Source organism: Citrus clementina, unplaced genomic scaffold (assembly GCF_000493195.1).
Source record: "Citrus clementina cultivar Clemenules unplaced genomic scaffold, Citrus_clementina_v1.0 scaffold_5, whole genome shotgun sequence".
In the NCBI taxonomy this organism is placed as follows: domain Eukaryota; kingdom Viridiplantae; phylum Streptophyta; class Magnoliopsida; order Sapindales; family Rutaceae; genus Citrus; species Citrus x clementina.
The window spans coordinates 30675285-30693567 of NW_006262201.1; the positions used below are offsets into that span (position 1 = coordinate 30675285).

The 18283-nt window shown below is 32.9% G+C and overlaps 2 protein-coding genes and 1 non-coding gene across 8 annotated transcripts; 2 read left to right on the top strand and 1 right to left on the bottom strand.

The window, feature by feature from the left end:
* Positions 1-110: 110 nt before the first annotated feature.
* On the bottom strand, positions 111-272 carry LOC112098766. The gene has a single exon (XR_002905874.1). It is a non-coding gene; the product is annotated as a U1 spliceosomal RNA (small nuclear RNA).
* Positions 273-1445: 1173 nt separating this feature from the next.
* Positions 1446-4535, top strand: LOC18040417 (bifunctional L-3-cyanoalanine synthase/cysteine synthase D2). Of its 3 annotated transcripts, none has more exons than XM_024184086.1 (11): positions 1446-1562; positions 2022-2102; positions 2210-2319; positions 2411-2468; positions 2759-3022; positions 3098-3235; positions 3336-3387; positions 3575-3654; positions 3943-4002; positions 4104-4184; positions 4344-4535. In XM_024184086.1, the coding sequence occupies exons 1-11, from the start codon at positions 1446-1448 to the stop codon at positions 4431-4433; spliced, it is 1131 nt and encodes a 376-aa protein (XP_024039854.1). In that variant the 3' UTR covers positions 4434-4535. The 3 variants fall into 3 exon arrangements, with proteins under 3 accessions (XP_024039854.1, XP_024039855.1, XP_024039856.1); XM_024184087.1 differs by lacking the exon at positions 1446-1562 and adding an exon at positions 3793-3831 and having other exon boundaries at positions 2064-2102; positions 3575-3658; positions 3941-4002; XM_024184088.1 differs by lacking the exon at positions 1446-1562 and having other exon boundaries at positions 2064-2102; positions 2210-2338; positions 2442-2468.
* A 6482-nt stretch (positions 4536-11017) lies between these two features.
* LOC18040418 (bifunctional L-3-cyanoalanine synthase/cysteine synthase D2) lies at positions 11018-14617 on the top strand. 4 transcript variants are annotated; one of them, XM_024183218.1, is made up of 11 exons: positions 11018-11168; positions 11797-11913; positions 12009-12118; positions 12238-12295; positions 12502-12765; positions 12843-12980; positions 13076-13127; positions 13575-13654; positions 13800-13859; positions 13961-14056; positions 14172-14617. In XM_024183218.1, the coding sequence occupies exons 2-11, from the start codon at positions 11875-11877 to the stop codon at positions 14259-14261; spliced, it is 987 nt and encodes a 328-aa protein (XP_024038986.1). In that variant the 5' UTR covers positions 11018-11168; positions 11797-11874; the 3' UTR covers positions 14262-14617. The 4 variants fall into 4 exon arrangements, with proteins under 4 accessions (XP_024038986.1, XP_024038984.1, XP_006433065.1 ...); XM_024183216.1 differs by lacking the exon at positions 11018-11168 and adding an exon at positions 11183-11317; XM_006433002.2 differs by lacking the exon at positions 11018-11168 and adding an exon at positions 11183-11317 and having other exon boundaries at positions 13976-14056.
* Positions 14618-18283: the final 3666 nt, after the last annotated feature.

Here is an 18283-nt window from a genome sequence, read left to right on the forward strand (position 1 = left end):
ACTAGTCAAAAAAACATCGGTAACTTATGAGCTAGCATTACTCCGAAACTTCCAACTAAACTTGGGAGACTCATAAGCTAGCATTACTCCGAAACTTTAACTATACTTGGGAGGGGGCCGCGCGAACGCAGGCCCCCACTACCACAAATTATGACGTAGGCTCAGCCACTTTGGGCTGACCTTAGGCGGGTGCACCTCCGAAGTGCAATGGAGGCCACCAACCTAGGCCATGAGCCTTAATGATCGCCCATTGACCCCGTCCAGGTAAGTATGTTTTCAGGCTGCTTAGCATTCCGTATTTATATCTACTGTCAGAGCTACTACTGTCATATCTCCTCGATGTGGGATAACATTGGTTTTGTCAGTCATACTTTGTCAGCGTAATCAGTCATGAAGAGAATATGACCAGTTTTCTTTCTCGTAACTTTTCACGCTATTACTTTCTGTGCATGGATGCTTTGTTACGATTATGATCTGGATAAAGCAATAATTATGTGATTTATTATGAGAACTAATTCAACATCAATATCTCCTCATCGAAAGTAAAAAGATTATCAAATTGATTCTCGGTTAAGGTGGAGCAAGATTGAAAGGAGTGAATTGAGTTGATTCCAATAAATCAAATGCAAATAAAAAATTCAGATGGATGCTGGATTATAACTCCATAAGGTTTTTTATATTTCAAATACTTGTTACTCCATTGTTATATAAAGTTTGGTTGCTGACTATATACATGGAGAACGAAGTAGTACGAATGAGATGTTGCTGACAATTTCGCCCTTCGAAAGCTTTAGTCTCAATGGCGTTTCATAAACTCAGAGTGAGTGTGAATTCCTAGTGTTGGACGGGTGGGCGCCCAAGATGGGCCGACCCGACCCGACCCACACATGGTAACCAGTTGTTGGTTACCATATGCATTAGGAAGAGAGAAGTTAATTTGTGTTCAACTCCCAAACCGTTCCCAACCGTTGCTTATATACGCCACCAAAACTGTTGTTGTGAAGGTACGAGTTTTACCATTCATTCGTAAAAACAGTGTGTGGGTGAACAAAATACAGAGAAGATTCATCTTATTCTCTTCTTCATCAAGATTAAAACAAGATTTTTGAATAATCCGTAAAAGACATATATACTGTGACTTGAGGAAGATTTCCGCTCGTGATTTCTTTCCGACCAGTAACGTGATCAACACCTATTTATTCCGCCGCATATTTCGAAAAAAATAAGCCCTATTGACTTTCTTTTAAGAATTTCCATCACCCAGAAACTGTGCACGACTTACCAAATTGTCTAGCTGTCAATGCTGTGAACTGTGAACCGAGAAATTTCCATTGAAAACTCAGGACTATCTTGTAAAAGTACATGTATTTCACTATTATTTGACCGAATATTATTGCTAGCTAAAGTACATGCGTAGAAAGCCAACAGCCGCTTTGTATTTATAAATGTTTCTTTTTCTTGTCTGCTTTCTCTTGTATCCATTGCAAATATATATGTATTTGTACATATGCATTATCTCCTCAATAGTTCACGTATTGTGGGGAAAAGTTTTCCATTACCAGGTTAGTAGTATAATGGTGTCTGGTCATATTTTATTTTCTACTGCAGATTTCACCTTGTTGAAAACTGCACTTCAAGACTCATTCTTATGCTGCATAAAACTCTTTTTTTTTTTTTAATGCTCAAGAAGCCTATTGCTTTCCAAATATCTTCCCCAAATTTTTTAATTTTTTGTTCACCATGTCATTCATCGGATGACTTGCTTATATTTCTGTAACTGTACAGCTTCCAGGTTCTGGATGCTAGAAATTCTAGAAAAAGACAGTACTGATATCTTAGCTTTAGTTCTGTTTATACTGATTTCTTGGAAGTAAATTTTTTCTCCGTCTGTTTTGTGCTCTGCCTATAATTTAGAGTGATTCCTCAATTGGGGTTGTTAAATTTGTGAATTGGGCTTGATCTTGAGGAAATGCTATCTCCATTCAAAGAAATTTACATCTCTGTTGCTGTGGCATATCAAGATTGGCAGTTTGATTTTGGATAAGTGTTTGCGAAGTAGCTCCATGGAGGACAATATTGCTATTAAGAGAGACGTTACTGAAGTAAATTTCTTTTATTATTATTATTATTTTTTTTTTTCAAAAGCTTGGCTTTTGTCTTTGATTACCATAATCTTGCTGATAACGTGGGGGTATGTGGGGTTGTCCAGTTGATAGGCAATACGCCAATGGTGTATCTGAACAATGTTGTGGACGGTTGTGTAGCCCGTATAGCTGCCAAATTAGAAACGATGGAACCTTGCTCCAGTGTCAAAGACAGGCATACAGCATACTATATTGTTTTCTTCGTATCACGCTAATCTTTATATTGGACTTCACTTCATATTGTTTTTTTAATGTTTGACTTGCAGGATCGCATATAGTATGATCAAAGATGCAGAGGATAAGGGCTTAATTACCCCAGGAAAAGTATACAAGATAAACTTTCCAGTTATTTATGTTCAGTCAAGATTAATAATTTGGATCCAACCTATTGCATTTCTAAAAAATTGATAGCCACTTATGTCTTGGGAAAGGGGGTTTTCAGCAGTTGTGGCATTTTTCTTGTAGCTTTGCACACAGTTTTTGAGAATACAATGCTTGTTTGACATGATCAAGTTATATACAAGTCACTGTCAATGCAATACTGATGCTCAAATTAGTGACATATGAACTAACAAATCTCCCTTCTGAATATGTTGAATGATATGGATTAAAAGACTACCCTCATTGAGGTTACAAGTGGTAACACTGGCGTAGGATTGGCCTTCATAGCAGCAGCAAGGGGTTACAATCTTATCATTGTAATGCCATCAACATGTAGCATGGAGAGAAGAATTGTGCTCAGAGCTCTGGGAGCTGAGATTATTCTTGCTGATTCAGCTCTGCGCTTTGAGGAGATTCTTGCAAAGGGTGAGGAGATACTAAAGAAAACACCAGATGGTTATTTGTTACGGCAATTTGAAAATCCTGCCAATCCGAAGGTATTATGATGGTTGATATGGTAATGTAGGTTGGTTTTTGAAAGTGTATAAGAACCTCTGTCTTCATATGTGTAGATTCATTATGAGACCACTGGCCCAGAGATATGGCAAGACTCAGGAGGGAAGGTTGATGCATTTATTTCAGGGATAGGGACTGGTGGTACGGTGACTGGTGCTGGAAGATTCCTTAAAGAGAATAACCCAGATATTAAGGTTGTCTTGAGGGTATTGCTCAAGATAGTGTGTGAAACAAAGAGAACTAAAGCTCCTGATTTAACATTTTAATGCTTTGCTTTCTCATGTCTATGTATAGGTATATGGTGTTGAACCATCTGAAAGTGCAGTCTTGAATGGAGGACAACGCGGTTTGTTTATTTTCATATCATACCTTTTTCGTTCTTTTGTATTAGTCGATGATGGTGCTGTGGTGCACTTGCACAACTATCTGCTATTGCATATCTTCACATTAGTTTGCTAATTAATTTTCCTCAAACCTTCTGTATGAGTACAATTTCTTGATTGGGGTACACTGCATGCTGCTACATGTTCTAGGCAAGCATCTGATCCAAGGTATTGGTGCTGGTATCATCCCTTCTGTTTTGGATATTGACATACTTGATGAAGTTATCACAGTAAGTCATAAAATTGATCTTCATCTACTACATTTCTGCTGTTGTTCTTCTCCTACTCTGTCATTTCAAAAGAAAATTACTTATAATGGGGTTACATTGTAAAATGGGAAGTAATTATAAAGGATTAGTACTAAAGAGCTTTTCCTGCTACCGTTGTCTTGAGTTCTGTCTTTGACACTGACAACATCGGGATAAATAAACAAGTTCTGGGTGTGAAGAGGGCAAATAAGGCTCCCAGACAATTAAATTCTTTTCACCGGCTACACTGCCACTAAAAATTATTTCCAGATATCAAGTGAGGAAGCTATTGAAACTGCTAGGCTGCTTGCCTTGAAAGAAGGTTTGCTGGTATGTTCAAAAACTTAAAGATTGCTTGTAAGTTCTTACACTCCCTCTTTTGCTATCCTTTTTCGGCCTCTAGAGCTCATTAAAGCATAATTACTTGGCAGGTTGGAATATCTTCCGGTGCAGCAGCAGCAGCTGCTATACGATTAGCAAAGAGGCCTCAAATGTCTGGGAAACTCATTGTTGTAAGTTTGATTTCCTTTTAGTTGCTACATGTACTTAGAAATCATATTGTACTTGACTTCGATTCTCTAACAGCAAAGTTTGCTAAATTTAAATATTATTCAATTCATAATCTGGTCTAAACCAAATTAGCCATGTCATGTCTTTGGCTCCCTGTGCAGGTGATCTTTCCCAGTGCTGGAGAGCGTTATCTATCCACAGCACTGTTTAAATCCATCAGACATGAGGCAGAAAACATGTCCATTGATTGAGATATCAATCAAGTTTATTTAAAATGCACTGCATATCTTTATGCTCTTTTGCCGCCTGAGTATTGTATCGATAGACCATGCACTAGGAATGAAAGCTTAATCTGATTAAGGTTTAGAACGTGTTTTGATAAAAAAATTATGTATGGTCTTTGTAGCCATCCATTCACACTTGTTTGTTTCTTATGGTTACTCATTTCCTCTCCTTTTGAGTATATTTAGTTATACAGCTTGCCAAAAGGTCGTTCCCAATATCTTTTCAGTAATGTCCAAAGAGTGGAAACACTTCTGCCATGCACAATTAAACCAGCAACCAGGTACCAACCTCGAATTTGTTTGAATTAGATTCCACCAACTGCTGTTTGACAATGCGGGTTTTGCTAGCTTATGGCTGCTTTTGAATTTGTTGTTCCCTGTGTATAGAATCCTGCTGATTGTTTTTTATTTTCATTAGCCAGCCAAAGCCGGATTGGGGCCAGTGTCCTTGATGCCAAGTTAATGATAATGAACAAGTGACTAATGTTTTGAATCTCTTTATATATAATAACTAGATAGCTCAAATGAAATCTAATAGCTGTTCAGTTACTGATTACAACTAAATTTTGGAATTAGTTTTCCTGTTAGCAACTAATAGATCCCAACCTTCACTGAGAGTGCTAATTTGATTTATATGAGAAAGAGGGAGGTGTTTATTTGTTGTTTTAAAAAAAAAATTAATAAATCCAAATATAATTCCATCCTCCAAAAATTTAGAACGGTTTCTTGCTGTTTATCTCAATAAAAAGAAACCATCCCCTTTGATTACCGGAAATGGGTATCTTTCACGTCATTCCTCATATGTATAATCACATCATTCCTCATAATGGTAACACATTATCCATTACTTTAATCACCTTGCATCATATGACATTTTGGCCCAGAAAAAAATATGTAGACAGCATGATAACAAGGCCACAAAAAAATAATAAATTTTTTTATTAATTTCCTCTAATATTTTTATATTTTCATTTTAATTTTTACTAAAATTGAAATATCAGAGAAAAAAATGATGTGGAATAAGGAAAACAAAAAGATTGGCGTGCAGTACATTATGGATACAAAATCTTAGAAAAAGAAAATTTCTTTCTTCTTTCAGTCGTGTGTTATGTTTTGGAATATAAAGAGTGAAATTTACATGAATGATAAAATCTGTCCAAATTTTTATATATGAACGAATTGTATCATGACTAAACCTATACAATTTGGTGAGAAAAGAATTTTATTTTTATATTTGAGTCTCCATATTTGACCCCTCAAATTGTCTCCCTAACCCCAATTTTCAATTTATTTTATTATTTTTAAAACTTACTCTTATTAAAAATAAAAATAAAAAATAAAATTTTTTTACTCTATTTTACTCCCTCTTCCCTCTTTCTAACATGAGCATCACCTTCACCATATATTTCTATCAACAAGAAATTCATTATCATCATCACTACCATCAACATATGATGAGTTTCAATTTAATCTAAATAAGTGGTGTCACAATGGCGGTGTTAGGAATTCAAATGTAGTAAGGCTTAGTTCAAACATAATATAATTTTAAAAAATTTCAATAAACAACAAGTATCAAAATCAATATTTATTAAAATATATATTTCATTCAATACATTTACAACTGCTAAAAAAGTATTTGCTATGTTGAAAATGTTGAAGGATAATCTCAGTTATCAACACTACAAAATGCATTATTTTTTATTTATATAGTTATACTACCATTGAACCATTGATCTCCCATCCTATTGAAATATCAATTCATTCACTACATTCATTTAAAATAATTTATTCAATTACATTTCAAGGCATTAAATGCATGTTGTTTTATACATTATTTTATTTGAAAAAATAAAATGTGTTTTTACTTATCCAATTTATTTTATGTACCCTTAAAATTTCAATTAGAAAACATGGAACGAACAACAAGCAATCCGTTAGTGGAAATAATAGAATGGAGTTGTTGTAAGAAAAGAAAGTCAAAACCAAAACGTGCCTTTAAACTTTAATATCTCATATTTTTTTATATATTTGAAATTTAGCAAGGGCTTTTATAATAAATCAAGTTAAAATTTGACAAATATCAAAATTGGTTTAAAAATTTTCAAAAGTCAAGCCAGGGCTTAGCCCCCACTAGCTCCAAAATGGTACCAACCCTGAGTGGTGAGTTTTACTATTATTGATGATATTGGTTTTGATTTTGAGCAATAACTTAACATTTTGTTTAATTCCAATTTGAATTTTAATTAGGTGTTAGTATTTTAATTCAAATTATGAATAAATTAAAAAGAGAAAGGGATTTGAGATATGAGATGTTAATCCATTGAGAGTTTAAGAGATAAATAGATATTTATTTTTTAATTATTTTTATTTTTGAATAAGGGTGATTTTGAAATAAATAATATTAATTGGAAAGTGGGGGCTGTGCAGTGGCGGACCTGCAGCAAGGCTACAGCCCGGTTAAACTTAGGAAAAAATCATTTATACTCCTCATTTTACCATCAATTATATACAATAATAGAGATTTTATTTTGTTTTCATACATGTCCCTAATACAATTATTCTTATATTTTCATTAATTTTATACTATAAAAGAGTTTTTATTTTATTTTCAAATATATCCTTAATTCAATTGTATTTTTTTCCAATTGAAATTAGTGACTTATTTGATAAAATGAGTAAATTATTACTTTAATTTATTTAAAAAATTCTAATTGAAAAAAAAGTATGACAGTCTAATATAAAATTGTCACTAGTATTAAACAACTTAAAAAAACAACATATAGTAACAATTATCAACATTTTCATAAACTTTTTATGTGAATTTTGATATTTTATTTATTTGTTACATTAACTAAGATAACATTTGAATAATTTGAGGAGCTTTAATTTGATAGAAAAATCATCAACAATTGGTTCTTTAAAGAGAGTCAGAGCGTCTGGCAAAGAAACAACGACACCCAAATACATTTTTATTGGGTTGAGTTTAGTTTATTATTGAAACTTTTGACTAATAACATTTTTATAATTTAAAAAGAGGAATACATTTGAATTGTTTAATTTATTGAAACATGGTAATTAAGAACTTGACTTCAATGTTGTGCAAATTTTAATGTACTCGCAAGCGCACGAATCTATTGTAGTATAGATCAATGGTGACGAGTGTCGATCCCACGAGGAGGTGGATTTTAATTGTGTGTAGAATTAATTTTGTAAATGGGTGATTGGATTTGTGGTGGAAATGATTTGGAATATGTTAAAACTTAAATTAAAATGGCGAGAATAAATTCTAAAATTGGAATTGAAATGGCGAGAATAAATTGAAGAGAATTCTATTGAAATGACGTACTTGGGTATCTGGATCCGTATCAACATGCACCATGGGCTAAATATTCCTTATTAATACCAATTAAATCATGAGGGGGGAATCCACACCTCATGAACTACACTCTAATCAATATGGGGCTAAGGGCTTATCGTGCCAAATAATAATAACCTTGTACTAGAGAGCCGGTGTAACCAAGGCCGTATCTAGACAAGATTATTATTATTTGTCGACGAAAAATCAAATCATCCACAAAAATTAGAGGAGAAGAGAAAATAAATTTACCAAATAAAGCCCATGACACATGTTGAGACTTCACCTTCAACCCAAGCTTGAAAGAAAATTAGCCACTCATAATTGAACTAGGGGCAAAATGGAAATTTATTAAAATACATAGAAAATACAAGATGGAGAAGGAATTACAGAAAATGGATCCCAAAAATGCATTCAGAGCTATCAAATTAGGGGGGGGGAAGCCCCTTTTTTATAGATACATGGAGTAAATCATGACCATCAAATTAAAAACAGTTTGGACGCTCAGGATTGCGCCATGTCATCAGTCAACAGTACGCGGTTTGACCACGTGGATGAACAGTACACACGGTTTGACCCGGGTGAACAGTGACGCGGTTTGGTTGAAAATAATCCTGTGTGATGCATGTACCGTACGCGAGATTTTTCGACGTAAATTAGAGGAGAAGAGAAAATAAATTTACCAAATAAAGCCCATGGCACATGTTGAGACTTCACCTTCAACCCAAGCTTGAAAGAAAATTAGCCACTCATAATTGAACTAGGGGCAAAATGGAAATTTATTAAAATACATAGAAAATACAAGATGGAGAAGGAATTACAGAAAATGGATCCCAAAAATGCATTCAGAGCTATCAAATTAGGGGGGGGGAAGCCCCTTTTTTATAGATACATGGAGTAAATCATGGCCATCAAATTAAAAACAGTTTGGACGCTCAGGATTGCGCCATGTCATCAGTCAACAGTACGCGGTTTGACCACGTGGATGAACAGTACACACGGTTTGACCCGGGTGAACAGTGACGCGGTTTGGTTGAAAATAATCCTGTGTGATGCATGTACCGTACGCGAAATTTTTCGTCCACTGATATACTGTCACGTCACCATCAACAGTACATAAGAATTTTAGCCCAACATGATCGTGACACCTCATCAGTCAATGCCACATCATCGGTCAATGCCACATCATCGGTCAATACCACGTCATCGATCCGTCTATGGAAACAGTGTCATGAACAGTAACGTAGACAGTACCGTATACGTGAATAGTACCGTACATGTGAATAGTGCCATTTGTCCTTTTATGCTCCTCCAAAGGTTTTCGACCGTCCTGAGTTCAAAAGTGATGTCCGTTTTGCCGTCTGATCTCTCGTTTATTGTGAAATGACCATGATACCCCTAAAATACATAAAATACTTAATTAAAATCAAACACACATAATTAAATTGCAAGAAGCTTAAATACATAAAAGTAAGGGTTGTTAGTAAAACTTGAAATGTAAAATGATGATTTTCTCCTTTATAAATATATATTTTATAACACTCAACATTCAACATTAAAGTTTTACTTACAATTTTTAATTGATTGTAATTACATGTATTCATTTATTTCAGCTTAAAATCCTTAATTAATATATTAATCCTTATATAATCCTTGTATAATTACATTTTATTAGAGTCAGATTCCATAATTGTAAAATAGTGTTTTTATTTTTTAATTGCCTTTGTTTTCTACTCTTTTTATAAATTATTTTTGTTTAAAGTACGTACTTATATGGATAAGATTTTTCGTGTCCCTCTTATTTGATGCACTTTTTTCTATTTATAAATTTTTATACTCACTTTAAAATATAAATTTTTTTAATTTAGTCCGGGGGTAATACAAATTTATGGGTCCGCCCCTGGGGCTGTGTATTTCAAAGTTTATATTTACTTGAAATTTTGACACTCGACAAACTTAAGAGATTTTTTTTAAATAAAAAATGAAAAGACAATAAGTTTTTTATTTTAAAACGATACAAATTAGAATCTTACTATTAACTTGTCAACTTTATCCATCGTTAAAAAAAAAATTTTTACCAAAGATTTCAACTTTTAGGTAGTAATATTTAAATTATGGGTCCGCCTACGTTACATGTAGTGTAACGTACACTCAGCCTGTGCAATTTCATCTAGCCCCTTATACTTTCTGTTATTTATATTTTATTCATAAATATTATAAATTTTTTGAAATGTACAATTTCGTTTAACCCCTTATACACTCAATTTTATTTTATTAAAACCCTAGAGTATGAATTCGCCCCTATAATAATAATAATCAATGATAATTAATATATTTATGATTATAATAAAATATGAAAGGAGAGCGGAGACTTTTATTTTGAATAAACTAGTTCCGATTAACATATTTATGATTATAATAATATTTTTTGAGTTCTTTGGGCAAGGGAGTCTCATGCGTGTGTGGACTTTTAGGCTGCCAGGAGAGCGGAGGCTGGAAAAATACCTTGCGTTTAGATAGTGACTTGTGTGTGAGTAATAACAATTTTTATTATAAAAATAAGTTTTATACCAAATATTAAAAAAAATCTAGATAATCATTAATTATTATTATTATTAACAATTTAATAAAAAAATATTATTAATTATTGTTAATAGATTAATTATAATGCTTTTTATTCTTGTTATTAATAATAACAATAATCTATTAAAAAATATTTATGATTATAATAAAATAATAATTATAATTATAATTCATTTAACAATAATTATATTTTTAATTAAATAGAGGTTATTTTGAGAATTTAATATTATAGGGGCGAATTCATACTCTAGGGTTTTAATAAAATAAAATTGAGTGTATAAGGGGTTAAACGAAATTGTACATTTCAAAAAATTTATAATATTCATGAATAAAATATAAATAATAGAAAGTATAAGGGGCTAGATGAAATTTCACAGGAAAAATATAAGGGACTAGATGAAATTGCACCGGCTGAGTGTACGTTACACAACGTACACTACATGTAACGTAGGCGGACCCTAAATATAAATGCTTGTTACCCCATTATGGCATCATCTGAATTGAATGCATGAATGAAACCAGAAATTTTTTTTTTTTTTAAAAAAAAATGTTAATAAGGTGTTGTCACTCACACTTGCAATTCAGAAGAATGAAATAAAACACGCAACAAATGAGTCTCGGCTGACTTTAGATTAGATAATGAAGCGACACGCAACAAGTTTTGTTAGACAGTCTTAAACTTTTGAGCCTTCACCGTGTGTCACGTTGTTAACTTCTGCAGTCAAGAGGAAGTTCAGGTTCCATTCGACACCGAGGACAATCTTGTAAAAGCCTCATCAGACGACAAACACTTTCTAATATTTGAAATTTTTGCTTTTCATGTTTGTTTCCTTCCGGGTGTGTGATATATATACGTATATGTTTATCTTCAATGTCTGATGCATAACGTGTTGCAGAGAAAAGGTTACACCAGGTGCGTAAATTGGTCTGATTATATATTTCCTCTCCTCTGGGAATTTCCCTATGAACCAAAACTGGATTTCTAGGTTGTTTCTTGCAGTCCATGACTCTCAAATTTTACTTTATTTTAGGTTCATATTGTTTTGTTTTGTTTTTTTTTTAGTGTTTCTAGTATAGGCTGCTTTAAATTCTTGTAATTAGAAGTTTTAAGGTATGGTTCTGCATTTTGATTCTTGCTTGGGACATACAAGTTTCTCACAATATATTTTCTCTGTTCGGTGCTCAATTTATAATCTTGGTTATCGATATTAAATACCCATTTTGAGGTATAAGGTGCTTGGAATTCGGTTAGCTCCTTTGAGGTATTGGGCTACTTGACAAAATTTAATTTGCCTTGAGACCTTTAAAGAGCAAGAATAGTGGTACTCTTGAAAGGAAAATGGTGAATGAAACTGTATTTGCAACTGAGTTCTGCTCTATCTTGATCTTTAGGAACTGGTATCTCCATTCAAACTGCCAAGTGCTAGGCTGGCTGCTTGATTTTTTGAAAGTTTTTGGTGAAGTAGCTCCATGGAGGACAAGTGTGAAATTAAGAAAGACGTTACGGAAGTAATTTTCTTCACATAACTCATGCTTTTGATCTCGCCTTTTGTCTGTGATTACGGTGATCTTGCTTACGATTTGGCTGTATTTTGCTCGTTCAGTTAATAGGCCATACACCAATGGTGTATCTCAATAATGTTGTGGATGGTTGTGTCGCCCGTATTGCTGCCAAGCTAGAAATGATGCAACCTTGCTCTAGCGTCAAAGACAGGTTAACGACATTCTCATTTGTTAATCGCTAATTGGTTGTATTTGTTGGCAAATGTGGGCATATGATGCTAATATTCTATTGGAAGTCATAGATTTGGTTTTCAATGTTTTCACATGCAGAATTGCATATAGTATGATCAAAGATGCAGAGGATAAGGGCTTAATAACCCCAGGGAAGGTATTCGATGGAAATTCTCCAATTCTAAAGTTGATTAATCATAAAAATTATGCTATGAACTCAGTTTTTTTGTTTTCAGTCAACATTAATAACTTCAACCAAGCCCATCCTGCTTCTTAAAATTTTAAGAGTCTCTTGTGTTTTCCAAGACTTCTGTTAACTAACAAATTTGCCGTCTGGATATGTTGGAATGTTGATGGTTAAAGACTGTCCTCATTGAGCTAACTAGTGGAAACACCGGCATTGGATTGGCCTTCATTGCAGCATCAAGGGGTTACAAACTTATCATTATAATGCCATCAACATACAGTATTGAGAGAAGAATAATTCTCAGAGCTTTGGGAGCTGAGGTTTATCTTGCAGATCCAGCAGTGGGCTTTGAGGGGTTTGTTAAAAAGGGTGAGGAGATACTAAACAGAACACCTAATGGTTATATTCTTGGACAATTTGAAAATCCCGCGAATCCGGAGGTACACTTTTCGTTGATATTACAACATAGGTCTGCATTTTAAAGGGTTTATTAATCTGTTTATTGTCAAATGTGTAGATTCATTACGAGACAACTGGCCCAGAGATATGGAACGACTCAGGAGGGAAGGTTGATGCTTTTATAGCAGGGATAGGAACCGGTGGTACTGTAACTGGTGCGGGGAGATTCCTTAAAGAAAAGAACCCAAATATTAAGGTTACCTTGAGGGTATTGTTTGAGTATGTGCAAGCATGACTGGGAAAGATAGAAAAAGAGGTTCTGATTATTCATTCTAATGCTTTCTTTTCTAGGTATATGGTATAGAACCATCTGAAAGTGCAGTCTTGAATGGAGGACAACCTGGTTAGTTACTCTTTTTCTTTTCTTTAAGATATATAATATCATTTATTTGTTTCATGCCATATTTTGTTGTTTATTTTCTTTCGTATCCACATTGCATAATTTTACATTTGAAAGATTTTATGTGGTTTAAAGCTGAGTGCTTGCATCAGCACATTGGGCGATAGCACATTTTTAGAATCTCATTGGTGTCAGAATTTTGTCAGAACACCAGCAGCCTTATGACTCTTATCATATTTGACAAGATTAGAAACTTTTGGGCAGTATTTTCTTTGTGAATACGAAAGGTTCATTGAATATTCTTGTTTTTCCTGTTTTATTCCAAGTTCTGTTTTGAAGACTTCATATGAATACTTTCACCTGAGCTGCTGCATATATTTTCTTCTACACATTTCTGAGATTAGTATCATTTCCTGATTGGTGTACATCGCATGCTGCAACATGTTATAGGGAAGCATCTGATCCAGGGTATTGGTGCTGGTGTCATCCCTCCTGTTTTGGACGTTGCCATGCTCGATGAAGTTATTACAGTGAGTATTAAAATCCAATTTTGGGTTAGTTACTTCAGATTGGGTGATTGGCACGTAAAATTTATTTTGCAGTGCTAGATTTCTGTCATTTGTTCTCGCATTTTAAATAAACTTACTCATAATTGACTGTAAAAATACTTTTCAGGTATCAAGTGAGGAAGCTATTGAAACTAGTAAGCTGCTTGCCCTGAAGGAAGGTTTGCTGGTGCGTTTATGTTTTAAATATTGCTTTTAGTTCTTATGCTCCATCTTTTCCATTCTATAATTTCTATTCCAGATTTTGTCCCTTTGATTGCTAGCCGTCAGTCAATTCGTTGGCAGGTTGGAATATCTTCTGGTGCAGCAGCGGCAGCTGCTATACGAGTAGCAAAGAGGCCTGAAAATGCAGGGAAACTCATTGTTGTAAGTTTGATTTTCTTTGCTAAATATATAAACTGTACTTAGTGTAAACAGTTTACAATTTTGTAATTTGTACTAAACTATACTAACCGTGCCATTTCTTCGGCTTCCTGTGCAGGTGATTTTCCCCAGTGCTGGAGAGCGTTATCTATCCACAGCATTGTTCGAATCCATTAGACACGAAGTGGAAAATATGCCCATTGATTAAGACGTCACCAAGTTTAGTAAGCAGCTGCCTGAATTTGGGACAAACATCCCTGCATTTTCCGTATGTGCCAGCCTATATTTACTTACTCTTTATCGACTGTATTTTAGTTCTTCTGATGCTGTGACGGCTAGGTTCTAGAGAATGGAACTAAGCCTTCAGCACAAGAAGATTCAATAAATTTTGTATGTAAAATTGCAATTTAGACAACCAATCTGCTAAGAAAGCAATGCATTGTAAAATAATCTCAAATTTGCTTCCCTTTGCTAGCAAGGTTTGGACAAGTTTGACAGATAGTTGTTTGTTGTTATTTGCAAGCAACTTAAATTCTGCAATGAAAATTAAACTTTAAACGCACCTAAATTTGAAAACCAAATGAAACAATTATGATCACTAATGACAGTTTAGTTTAGTTTAATTTCTTTCCCATTACGATTATATTTTTTTTATCAATTTAGGGTTCTAATTCTATTAAAATTAAGATTGTGTTGAACTATTATAAATAAGTGGTTCTTAACATGTGTCTTAGTAAATAGTAATAAAATTAATTCCAACCCATATTAATTTCTCTCTTCCTTCTAAATTTTTGAATTCTTCATCTCCTCTCCCCTAACATCTGGCATCAGAACATATTTTTCCAAGCCACCAATTTTTCTTTTTCTGTTCAACTAAAAAAATCTTCTCTCCCCTAACATCTGGCATCAGAACATATCCCTTCATTTTTATTGTTAGCTTTTCGTAAGTCAATTAATTGCTTTAATCAAGTTTATTCCACCAACTAATTTTGACTTTTATGAGTTACGGCCATAAGCCATCAACCGAACCCACCATTAGCCTCAACAAGCTCCAGCAACCACACCTAAACTAGTGCCATCATCAACCGTCGACCAGCAACAGCACAACACCGAATTTCTTGATAATTTTTTTAGACATCATGATCGTTACCGTAAAGAAAAAGTTGCGCAACCGTCACAAATTAGTAAAAAATTTGCAGTGTTAGGGTGTGTTTGGTATTGTTTTCAAATTTCATTTTTTATTTTTTGAATTTAGAAAACACTAAATACGTGTTCAGTAGCTCGTTTTTGAAAATGAAAAATTCATTCTACATTTTTAACAAAAGAAGAAAACAATTTTTTTCTTATTTTTCTTATTTTCTAATATAGTATTAAATTTCAAAATGAACAATTTTCTTCCATCACCTCACAAAACAATAATAATATCATCATCATCATCATCATCATTATTATTATTTCTTCCAAAAAATCAATTTCCCTCACAATAATCTTTTCTTGTTATATACATTATAATATTTATATTTTTATATCTTAATTAAATCAAATATGCAGAGTTTATAATTTTTCTTTAAATAAAAAATTAACGAGATCAATAAGATCGCCTAATTTATTCTTAAAATTAAAATAATCAAACTGATTAAATAATAAAAATAATTATTCATTACTTAATTTTAAGTTTATGCAAATTATTCCAATAATAATTCTTTAAAATATTCCTACTGAACATATTTTACTTTTTTTATTTTTAAGATTATTTTTAAAAATAGTACCAAACATATTTTTTAATTTTAAAAATAAATTTGAAAATAACATTTTCATTTTTATTTCATAAAAACAACATTTGAAAAATAATATTAAATAGAGCCTTAGCTGCCCAGAATAACATTTTTATTTTTAAATTATAATTTAATATAAATTAATAAATATATAATTTTTTATTCAATAATATTATATTATATTTTTATTTTTATATTATAATTTATTAATAAATTTATAATATAATATAACTAATAATAAATATTTAAATTTGAATAATATTAATTTAAAATTAATAAGAATATAAATATAAATATAATAAAATATAAAATTTAAATTAATTACAAAAAAATTAATACAGTACAGTGTAGTGCCAAACATTGCACAGTATTATTCTAATACAATGCTAATACAATACAACATAATACAATATATCAGCATTAAAATAATGCAATACAGCATAATACAATACAGTGTACCAAACACACCCTCAAAATACTTCTATGGGACATTCTTGAAGGCCAGTTGTGCATGGCAGCATAACTATCTCCTAGTCCACATGAAGTTGGCATGTTAGAATGCAGGGACTCCACCCATCAACTATCAGCCAGCAACACCACAACCCCGAATTTTCTTGATAATTCTTTTTAGACATCATTGTGTTTACCGTACTTAAAGAAAAAAATAGTGCAACCATATCAAATTGATGAAAAATTTACAGTCTTAGCTGCTCAAAATAACGCTCTCAAGGCACTTCCACAAGACATTCTTAAAGGATTAGGCCAGTTGTGTGCAAGGCAACACAACCATCTCCTCGTCCACACATGTTAGAATGCAGGGACTCCACGAAACTCTTTATTTGCCAGCATTGTGACCATTCCAGAGAGGAGACAATTCATGTTCTCATCAAGGATTCACACTCTTAAATTCTAGCCCTCCGCAACCCTGGACTAGAACCGACACCCACTCCACCAGTCCTTTCTTTATTGGGACCAATACCCTCTGCATTACCCAAACATTTATCAACATCTATACATGCTGAGAGACATTCTACAGAGGTTTGTTTTAATTGTGATGAGCAACTTAAGCCGGAGCATTATTGCAAACAACTTCAACTATTGCCTTTAGCAGCTGATGTCTCCATTTATCATCAGTCTAATACCTCAGTGGTTTTCATTCTGTCAGCACACTTTTTCGATTGGAAGCCACTAACGACTATTTGAATTGAAAAAAATTGGTTATTGATCTTGGCCAGAAGGCTTGCATGGGAAATGTTACCACCCTAATAGTTTATTTTTATTTCTTTTCTATTAGGGCTAGGATGACAATAGGCACTAATTGCCATGGGTTTGCGATACTAAACCTCGTACCAGCACAAAATTTAAATTACTAAACCTAACTGTAATTCACTGTGAGTTTTAATTTTTTTTTTTTTAAGAAAGACCACCTACTATGAATTTTGATTATTATCAAACCAATAATGGCACCGAACATAATTTTTTGCAGGTTCTCATATTTAGAATTACAAATGTTCAACGTGTAAAATTATAACAACAACCTGAAATAGTAAAATTAAACATAAAATACTTAATTTTAAATTTAATTAATGTAAATGAAAAAAAGGAAAATTTCAACATAAATCCAACAATAAATCAAATTTAAGTATGAAATGCATAAGTCCATTAAAATTCAAAAGTGCTTTCAATTAATTAAAAAAAAACACAACAATGGCAAAGGCAGCAGCAATGGCTACATAATCAGCAACGACGGTAGCTCTAAAATCACCGGTAGAGGCACCAACAACAACAAATAGCTACCAAATCAATGATAGCGGCGGCTACAGAATTAACAGCCCTTACAATAGCTGCAACAGTATGGTGCTATTGTCAGTAAAGAAGAGAGTTGGGCACTGGCTATTTGGATTGAGAAGGGAGTTAGGTAGCAGGGTAGTGTGCGACTCATGGTCACGACTGAAGGTAGATGACATATCGGTTTCCTTTAGTTTACTTAAAGATGAGAGATCGACTGAAGAAGTAGATGGACTTTATGGGTTACACGTTGTAGCTGCGCGCACGTTTACACATTTTATATATTTTTAGGTCTACATATTTTTAATTAAAATTTTAAAAAATATTTGAAAAAAAGTGTAGGTTTGGCGGATACTTATGCAGGTGTCCATTGAATATTTAATTAATACCATACCCACCAGCATTTAGTACGGATTTTGATTTGTAATACTAAATTTATCTGCAACCTGTAAAATTATTTATAACAAGTGAGTTTGCAGGTACCATTACCATCCCTAAAATTAAGTTTTATAATTTAGGATTCTAATTAAATTAGAATTAAGATTGCGTTGAGCTAATATAAATAGGTGGTTCTCATTTTATTTTTGAGTAGATATTAATAAAATTAATTCCAACACATATTTATTTTTCTCTTTTCTCTATAAATTCTTACTTCTTCATCTCTTCC